Genomic DNA, 10,301 nt, shown 5'->3' with positions numbered 1-10,301 from the left:
TTACGCACAGCAGAAAGCTGAGCTATATGGTTCCGAAGGTCCTTTCCCCCCCCATTATAAAGTTTTATTTCCTTACGCTGGATTAAAGGACTCTGTTACAAGGTAAAGAAAAAAGGAGTAAGAATGTCACAGGTTCTTGAGGAGGTTTCCTCTTGAAAATAAATAGGAGAAGCATCCATGCTTTCTATTATAATTTCTAGCTTTTTTCCTCTTCAAAGTGATCACAAACACTGGGCCTAATTCTGAAGCTCTTGATCAAGTAAGCAGGCACACTGAAATCAGCTACTTCATTAGGACTACTCAGGTGAGTAAAGGCTTCAAGATCCAGCCCTTTAACTAATTAATCTTTAGGTGATTGTTTTAATCATTGCCTCAGGCCCTTTACAAATCCAAACTCAAGAGTTCCATAAAAAATTAAATAGGTTTTAAATTAAAATATTGAATCATATCAAAATCCAAAATATACATTTACAACAAAAGCTACAGTATGAAACAAGTAATCATATTAATAGCACTTAACTAATGTTTGTAAAATGCTATATAACTCTCAAACAGCTTAGTGAGGTATTAACCCTATTTTGCAAATGAGAAAATTGAGGCACAGAGAGAGTAAATGACTTTCTCAAGGCTACAGAGGGAGTCAGTGTACACCATCTCTCAGTGTAGCTGTTTGATATTACATATTCATATATGTACAGTTCCAGAGTGTTCTATCATTAAGATGTAAAATTGTCCAAACATCCGTTTTCAATGCAATGCAGCTGGAGATGGAATCATACAGAATTCAGCAGAGAACTTTCCTTAAAAAACAAAAACCCACCACATCTTCTAGGATATGGAGTACAATCGAGAATGTGGAATAAGATTATATGACACTAGGTACATTTTTAGTTACTTTGTTTTGAAAGAGTGAAAAGTAGTTCCCATTGATCACCGTGTGAATACTAGATGCAATGGATATTACAGAGTACTGCCAACTAGTATGTAATGAATGCCTGCTGTAGCGTGTGCAGGATCCTAATTGGTCATAAAAGAAATATACTGTACACAAATGCTTTATGAAGTGCAGTGCAAAACAGAGCTTGCCCTCAGCCAATTCAGACAATTGTCTCAGTTTGGCAATTTTTATTTTTTTTCAGCACAGTAAGGCAAGGAGAAAGAGGACAATGCTAATTTTTCTGATCATACACCTCTACCCCGATACAACGCGACCCGATATAACACGAATTCGGATATAATGCGGTAAAGCAGCGCTCCAGAGAGGCAGGGCTGCACACTCCGGCGGATCAAAGCAAGTTCGATATAACGCAGTTTCACCTATAACACGGTAAGATTTTTTGGCTCCCGAGGACAGCGTTATATCAGGCTAGAGGTGTAAAAGTTGCATTCTGCTTTAATCCACACTGTAGCAGACATTCTCTTGGAATCACCTGATATGTGGCTATTCTTTTTCTCTAAAGAGAGTTAACATGTCTGTTGAAAATATACTACTTAACCTTACATGAAGTGTGTGGTTTAGCTTTTACCATTTTGCTACCAGAAAAAGATTCCCAATTTCTTCTTCCAAGATGCCACTGTTGATAATTCAGTCATGTTTGAGATTCAAAGAGTTCAGAGCTGTTTAACTTTTCTTCTTCATATAGTAAAATATTTTCCATAAGCTTCTTTTTTTTATCATTGATCTTTATTTCCCAAGAGGTTTCTTTGGCTAATCCTGCAGGGGGGAAAAAGGCCCAAATATTTAGCAAAAATTCACCTGTGGCTAACACACTGATATTACATATAATTTGGGAGAGGCGAAACAATTCTATATCATTTAAATTTGACTTCTAACAAGAAATTAAATTGAAAAACTAGATAATTTTAATTGCCTCTATAAATTAATTGGTAACATAATAACCAAGGAGACAAAATATGCTGAAATGTATAAAAGGAAGGTTTTTCAAAGACTGCAGGAGTGATCTATTAGTCTGTCTAGGCATTTATATTTTGACGATCACCATGGTAGCTGAGCACCTTATATAAATCTTGTGGTCATGGTAATAGGATTGGGGACATTGTGTCATGATAATTTAATGGTCACATATTGAATGATCTTAACTCAGCCTCTCACTCCCAAAAAATACCTAGATTTACCTTGTGAAGAACATGAAGGGTCAAGGGTTGAAGAAACCATTCTTTCTGCAGGAGATACCATTTCCAAAGTCTTTTTATTTTCACTGGATGCCACATTTTTTTCTTGGAAGCCACCAGTACATATTTCAGCATTTCTCCCGGAATGAGAGGATGTGGCATTTTCTGGATCAGTACAGCCACTGTTAGGTGGGCCATATGCAGAACCCTCTTCAGGATCCCATACAAAACTACTCGATTCATCCGATTCGCAAGGGACCCGTGACATCTGTCCATTGTACATTTCAGGTGGCATGACTCTTAGTAAAGGTGGGGATGAATTTGCACACTTCAGGGACCTTGCTGTTGCACTGTCCTCATTGCTATCACCTGAAGAACTATAATTGTGACTAGCTGTCTCGTCATCTGTTTCTTCTGGGGTATTAATGGAGAATCCAGAAAAAGTGCTGCCTTCAAGAAGGCTCTGATCTCTTATTTTATGTTCAGCCATTTTCATCATTTCATGCACCTGTTCAGAACAGCAACATTTGGTAAGCAGTTAATCAGTGCCCAAGTCCTTCTCCTTGGTGGACATTAAAAAAATAACAAAATCACATTTGGGTGCAGTGGCTTAGACCTTGGTATCTAAGACTAGTAGGGCATACAACACTTACCTCTGCTAGGTCAGGATTCTTTTTCCGCAGACAAAGGCAGATGGCAGTGGCAAAGAGAACAGCAATTTCTGATGGCAAGTGTCCCACCTTCCTGTCTAGATATTTACAGCATATTTCCTTGGCAGCAAGATTTTCAAAGATTTTGTGCTTGGAGCATGAACTTGCTTTTGCTGTTTGGATTTCATCAGCAATTACATCTTTCTGTTCAAGAGGAAGAGATACAATGGTGAAGATGAAAATGATTTGTCAAAGAAAATTATTAATTCCTATCCAACCCTTTAAGAACTTAAGACACTCCCCGAGTATTTGCCATATCCTGTGTATGCATATTAGTGCTCTCTAGTGACTGGCTTACAAAAGATAAAAAGCTGGAGGAAATTCTCCTTTAGCTCAAATGTTAGAAATCTGTGTTTTAACAGCAAAGAGTCTGATACTCTGTGCTTCATGAGGTCTGTATGCATGCAGGCTCCAGCAGTTCCAGGCAGGCCTCTCAATATTATCAGGCCAGTGATAAAAAAATAAAAATAAAAAATCAGTGCAATGTACAGCATCCTAAGTGTGTTAATTATCTTTTCTAAACATCGATCAACAAATCAGAAACCTCTTGTCCCTGCTAATGAACTTATCACTGAGATTTGTCATCTTCTTCACTTTTGGAATCCATTAGAAAGTTGCTGAAGCATTTAGCAAGGATTGAATGACAAGGCGAGGGTTCACTTCCTTCCCCTCTTACTCAATGTTTCAGGGGCATGACAGCACAAAAGGAAAGTACCACATGTGCAAGGGAATAAACAGGGTCTGTTTTTATTCACACAAAAAGCATTCATTTTGTCACAATTAGGTGAACCTGGCCCAAATTTATTTTGAGTTTGTTAAAGTAATTTCCACTACTCCAAGTACATATTCAGTGATGTATCTATGTACAAAATACTGGTGAATACAACTAGCCATAAATACAGTACATTAGTCCATTATGATTCACCTTCTATTTATGTTTCACTATTCAGTGCACGCCTTCCTGATTCAAGAATATGAATAGTCACAATTTCAAAACAGAGCTGCTGCCTCTAAATACGTGGGCATCTACACACTAGTGATGTTGAAACAGCTCATACACAATCAGGAGCAATATTAAAACTGGAGCATTCATTCTGCTCTCATTGAGGTCAGTTGGAGTTTTGCCACTGATTTCAATGGAACCAAGGTTTGGCCTCTACACAACTCTTTAGGAGTTATAAATTTAACAGTATTACTCCTGCAGGAATTCTGCGTTAAAAAATTAAAAATTCTGCCCACAATATTTTAAAATTCTTCATATTTTGTCAAAACAACACAATATAACCACTCCGGTCTCAATTATTTTCGTAATTTATTTCAAAATACCTGTCAACAAGTATGTCTACAATACACACAACAACAAAAGATTCCCCTGGAGTACAGAGTTAAAGAAACCCCTATGACAACCCAGTTCCAGCTGTGGGGTGCTGGAGAGGCTGCGTGGGGCCCCCAGAGCCCAGACATCCACATTCCCCTCCCCCCAGAGCCCAGGTGGGGGCACCCCCAGCTCAGACACCCACACCCTTTTCCCCCAGAGCCCAGCCATGGGGATACCCCTAGCCCAGACACTAGCACTCCCCACCTCCGAGCCCAGCCATGGGGCACCCCCCCCAACCCAGACACAGCACACCCCTCACCACAGAGCCCAGCTGCGGGGCACCTACGGAGCCCAGATACCCTCACCCCTCTACCCCCAGAGCCCAGATACCTACACACCCCTTCCCCCAGATCCTAACTATGGGGCACCCCAAGAGCCTAAACACCCACATCCCCTCCCCAAAGAGCCCAGCTGCGGGGCAGCCCCCAACCAGATACCCCCTGAGCCTTTACAGACACTCCTCCCCTCCCCCTCCCCCCAAGCTTCTTTACTATCCTGCCAGGGGACATGGTGTGGTGCAGCCCTGCCCTTCCTCACTCTTTGCCAGAGCTGGGTCTCCTGGGATTTCTCCCATCCCCAGGATAATGAGATCAAGCTGGGCACCCAGAGCATGCAGAGTCTCCATCCCCACCAGGCTGGGTGCTTTGCTCACTGCGAGTTGGGCTCTGCAGAGTCCATCAGCCCCTAGTGGCGGCCAGAAGCTCTACAGCCCCCATTCTGTTGGAAAAAAATTGGAATTCGGCGCAAATTCTGCATTGTGCAGAATTTCCCCAGGAGTACAGTAGGCAACAACTCTGTATTTGGTTTTGCACTCAAACTAATTTCATTACAGGAGCACTGTTTGCAGGGGTTACACTAGGCCAGCGTTGTTTATTTTGCTTCTCCCTTACCAGATAAATAGGGGTTCTTCCTTCATCCATTGCCTTAGTGCCCGTCAGCATCTCTGCTAAAACCTAGAACGCATTTTTATAGATAAGACAATTTATTTAGATGGCTTCTTCTAAAAAATTGCACATTTTAACAAAAGGAATATTTACTTGTTAGAGCATTTTAAGCTATTTTCCCTACATTCTTAGACAAGATGGGCACAAACCAACACTCCAGATCTGAATAACCTTTGAGAGAGTTTGGAACCAGGTACAGAGCCAAATCCAAATTTTGTGGTTTGGCCCTATCTTTATATATTACACTGTAGGGGCTGTAGAAGGTCATTCTGTTCTATAGGGTTCACTGAATAGATGTAACAATAACCTATATAAAAATGAAAATTTAAAGTACAACTTGAATTTTAAAAAGTGATGTTGTAGGCCATCATATTTATTCTCTCTCAATGGCTTCTATACCACGTTTGCCGAGTTTTCAAATCAAAAGATGATTTTTCCAAAGTCCAATACTGCAAATTGAACAAGGGAACTGAGAACCAAGTTATGCTCTTTCTGCTTCTTCCATCATAACCAGTAATAAAGATTTTGCAGCTACAATGTAGTGATAATTTTGTAGATGTTGCATAAAGCAGAGTATAATCCATCTCATTCTAATCCACACTGTATTGGATTTGGAGGAGGAACAGGATTAAAAACCATGTCTGCAACATTCAGCGAAGTCAGCACATATGACTTGAACACACAGACAAAACTGGTATCTTTACTGAATAAGGTGGTAACATGTTCACATATCCATTTTTCTGACTACGAGCACCCAACAATACTACATGGTACTGAATTGATCATAACCACACTTTTGAGATTATATGTAATACTCTGACCTTGAATATGTGTGGATGGCTCTCTAACAAGATACAAGGCACTACCTAAACCTATATTCATTATGGATTACTTCAACACAGTTTCCTTCTCTCCTTTCACATGTGTTGATATGAAGGAGTATCAATTGGTTTCTCGGGAGACAAAAGAGGAAGAACACCTTTGGGAAGATCAGGGATCCAGAGCCAGGATCACAGGACTTGGGTACACCACAAGCTGGGAAATTTTTTTCTGATGATGTTAAACTCCTTTTGTTCCTATTTATAAACACTAAACTCTGCAGAAAAGATCTTGTAGACCGCAACTGGGTCTTTCCCTAATAGCCATTCCATCGAATTATGTTATCCAAACGGGAGTCGCATGTATACTTTTCAGGGCAGAATTTGGATTTCTTGCATTGGTTATTATTGAATGGATATTAAATGTCCAGCTGATCTGAGTGTCTTATGTTAGAAAAACTTGATCAGATATATGAGAAAAAACTATGTGCACAGAATATAACTCGATATCTGCAAACTGTAATAGCAAAGCTTAAAAAAAAAAAAAAAGACAACTTACTATTCCACAACTAAAGATGTCAATTTTTTGTGTTAGCTGTCCATGCCTGACAAAATCTTCTGGCAGGTAAGTGAGGGAAGCTTGTAAAACTTTGGTTTTCATCATAGCATAGTCTGATTTTTTTTCCACAGAATACAGTCGGAGACCTGAATGTCCAAGTTTTGGTGTGAAGTTTTCATCCAGCAAAACATTGGAGCTGCATAAAGTAAGGCAAATACCAATAGTGATCAATCCATTCACACCTGAATGCAGAGTCTTATGGTAATATGTGATTTTAGAAAGTACATTTAAGAGCTTCTTTATGCAAATTCTCTTTTAGATTCCAGTCTTGTATGTTGAAAGGTTAGTGAATTGAGATATAAATCAAGCTTTAGTAAAGCTATCATAGACCAGAATGTTTTTTTTTAAATAAAGTCAGACAATAGCAGTGTTTTCCTCCCATCTAATCTAATTCTACATTGTTTTGTTGTATACATTTTATTGTTTGTTAGCAAATATATAGGGTCATATTCATTCCTGGTCTAAGTTCCTCGAAAACCATGGGTCATCAGGGATTAATTTGGCCCATTTGATTTTTAGTTAAACAGTTTTACGGACTATAGTGAACTCCTCTGTTGAAGAGATCTGAAATTGTTCCCCCCACCCCCCATTTCTCTGGAAAGATCATAGTGTGTCAGGCAAATCCTGAGTTCTTTTCTCAGCATTTACTCAGTCCAAATTCTGCGACCACAATGGACTCCAAATGACCTCAAAATGAGTTTTGCCTCATCAGAGCTGAGTAAGGAACTCAGGACATGGTCCCATGATATAAAACAAAGCAAAAAGACCAGCATTTCTGTAATTTAAAACCTTTCTGCCATCACAAAGAAAAGGAGCACTCTGCTTTCCAGCTGCATGTGAATACAAAAAGCATTGCCTGACAAAATTGGAAATGCATTTTTTCTGATTATTACAGGAAAAGCATATATCACAGGTTATACCATGAAAGGCCGCATGCTGTAGGGCACAAGCAAATGCACATTTTGACCTAATAGATTCTAAGGCCAGAAGGGACCATTGTGATCAAGCCTGACCTCCTGGATAACACAGGCTGATGGACTTCCCTGAATTAATTCCTGTTTGTACTAAAGCATATCTTAGAAAAACATCCAATCTTAATTTAAAGATTGCCTGTGATTAGAATCAACATAACCCTTGGTAAGCGTTTCCAGTTAATTACCCTCACTGTTAAAAATGTGCACTCCATTTTCAGTGTGAATTTGTCTAGCTTCAACTTCCAGCCATTGAATCTCATTATATCGTTGTCTGCTAGATTGAAGAGCCCATTATCAAATTTCTGTCCCCTAAGTAGGTACTTATAGACTGATCTAGTCACCCCTTAGGTCTTTTTCACCTGGAATTCTAGGATTCCATTAACACCAGTGGGAGAAGAACATTGGAGAGTGGAGTTAAACAGATGGTTGAGCACAATGGGAAGCTTATGGTAATCTGAGAAAAAAAAAAAAATCAGCTCTTTGAACTTGCATTCCTAAACTCTGATCAAACTTGGAAACACAAAAGGTTAAAAAGAACTAACAGAATGTGTATTTTAAGGCAAAGCTGTAAACATTATTTCGTATAAGAGTAAGGCCGGGTCTATGCACAAATTTAATATCACATGGGGTAAGTTTTTTTTTTTTTTTTTAAATCAAAATAGCCAAATCAGTATAACCCTTCTATGGTTACAGTTTCAGCAGTAACGAAGTGCCTTATACAGATATAACTTATTCCCCTTCCCTATGGGAGTAGCTGTACTAGTATAAACACCTTTATAGTGATTTAACTGCATGCACACTAGAGGGGTGGACGGTGGTACCACTTTAAATCTATAGATATAGTTAAGGTGGTACAACTTTCATGTACAGAACAGCCCTAAAGACTTTTTCAGGGAACAAACAACTCTCCAATACTGGAATGTTATGGGGAATATTTGAAATTTTACATATGGGGGAAATGGAAGGGAATGTGCTAAAAAAAACACTTCAGAAGAATATACATTTACCACATTAAAAAAAAAAAAGAAGAAGAAGAAGAGGTAAATGAAATGTGGAGGGGAGACATCCAAAAGAGCAAGAGGTAACAGGAAGCAGATGTGTATGGGGAATGATTCCTAGCTCATATGCAGACTGGAAGACTTTCAGACATTTCTGTTTTCTGGAAACAGTTGAATGACAGAGAGTTGCAGATATGTCGATAAGCCAGCAACCCTACCTCTTGACATTCCCATGCAGAATCCCAAAGTTATGGAGATACTGAATGGCTCGGATAAGTCCTATAGAAATTGTGATGCGTTTCTCCCATGTTAATGGCATGGAACCAACCTGGAAGAAAAGGAGGAAGAGGGTTGGTATGTTTTTCTTTTTATGGAAGGAAGCATAAAACAGTGTTAGTTTTACAAGCAAGAGACCTTCTCCTTCCCTCGCTGTAGGCATTGGCAAAACACTCACTAACCTAACTGGAAGCAAGATGGAGTAAACAAATCTCATGCGTCAGGGCCGAAACCAATTATGCGGGGGTCAGGAAGGAATCCTTCCGCCCTCCACATACAGCACTGCACCCTCGGCGTGATGCATTACACGATGATGGTATGGGTGAGGCAGAGATCACTTTCCTCTGGAACACAAGGTATTGGCCACTGCTGGAGGCAGGACACTCATCCAATCTGGTTCAGTAAATCCTATTTTCCTATTGAAGAATTCACAAGTGTCCTTTCCATTGCCCTGCTGGTTCCCCTACACAGTGCTCGAACAATGAATCTGAGCATCTCTCAAGCTGTTCCCCCTAAAGCAGCTGACGTCATACTGTATTTCAACACAGGACTCTGACACAATCGAACACTGTACAGTAACTCCTCACTTACCGTCCTCCCGCTTAACTTTGTTTCGAAGTTACGTTGCTGCTCCATTAGGGAACATACTTGTTTAAAGTTGTGCAGTGCTCCCTCATAACGTCAGTTGGCTGACTTTACAAGGGAACATTGCACAAGTTCCTCTTCTCTGCCTCCTCCCCCTCCTTCCCAGCACTTCCCCTGCTGCCAAATAGCTGTTTGGCGGTGCTTAGGACTTTCTGGGAGGGAGAGAGGGAGGGAGGAAGCGGGGAAGCTGCCCCCTCCTACCCCCCCTCCCCCAGCAGGCAGGGCCACCCGGAATGCAGAGGCCTTAGGGGCTGCAGGGTCCTGGGCTAAGGTGGCCCCGGGGCCCTGGTCTGCAGTTCTAAAGCCCCTTTCGGAATGCGGCCCTGCGAGCACGGGCCGGAGGACTCAGAAGGAGCAGGGGCAGCCGCGCAGCCAGCGGCTGGAGAGAAGCGGCGCTTTCCCCTTCAAAGCGTCGCTTCTCTCTAGCCGGCTTTGAAGGAGAAAGTGCCGCTTCTCTCCAGCCGCTGGCTGCGCGGCTGCCCCTGCTCCTCCTGAGTCCTCCGGCCCGTGCTCGCAGGGCCGCATTCCGAAAGGGGCTTTAGAACTGCAGACCAGGGCCCCGGGGCCACCTAAGCCCAGGGCCCTGCAGCCCCTAAAGCCCCTGCGTTCCGGGTGGCCCTGCCTGCCCCGGGAGGGAGGGGGGGAAAAAGGGGACAGCTCCCAGAATCGAGGCAATGGGGGCAGTGCCACACTACACAGAGCCACCTGCACCAAACAGGAGCTGCCCCAGGTAAGTGCTCTGCACCTCCTGCCTGCCCCAGCCCTGAGCCTCCTCCAACACCCCCATCCTGAGTGCCCTCCCGCAC

At 41.7% G+C, this 10,301-nt stretch overlaps 1 protein-coding gene across 1 annotated transcript in view; it reads right to left on the bottom strand.

Annotated features, from left to right (window-relative positions):
• Positions 1-211: 211 nt before the first annotated feature.
• IRAK2 (interleukin 1 receptor associated kinase 2) overlaps positions 212-10,301 on the bottom strand; it is a 31,342-nt gene continuing 21,252 nt past the window's right edge. Inside the window, exons 8-13 of the mRNA XM_034775593.1 lie at positions 8,793-8,902; positions 6,543-6,738; positions 5,112-5,174; positions 2,787-2,987; positions 2,137-2,641; positions 212-1,714 (exon numbers count right to left, since the gene is read on the bottom strand). Of these exons, the coding sequence (XP_034631484.1) occupies positions 1,590-1,714; positions 2,137-2,641; positions 2,787-2,987; positions 5,112-5,174; positions 6,543-6,738; positions 8,793-8,902 (1,200 nt within the window). The 3' untranslated portion in view covers positions 212-1,589. The remainder of the gene's footprint in view (positions 1,715-2,136; positions 2,642-2,786; positions 2,988-5,111; positions 5,175-6,542; positions 6,739-8,792; positions 8,903-10,301) is intronic.

Source organism: Trachemys scripta, chromosome 7, assembly GCF_013100865.1.
Source record: "Trachemys scripta elegans isolate TJP31775 chromosome 7, CAS_Tse_1.0, whole genome shotgun sequence".
Classification (NCBI taxonomy): domain Eukaryota; kingdom Metazoa; phylum Chordata; order Testudines; family Emydidae; genus Trachemys; species Trachemys scripta.
The sequence above is the reverse complement of the archived record's forward strand: the minus strand, read 5'-3'. Positions and strand labels throughout refer to the sequence as shown.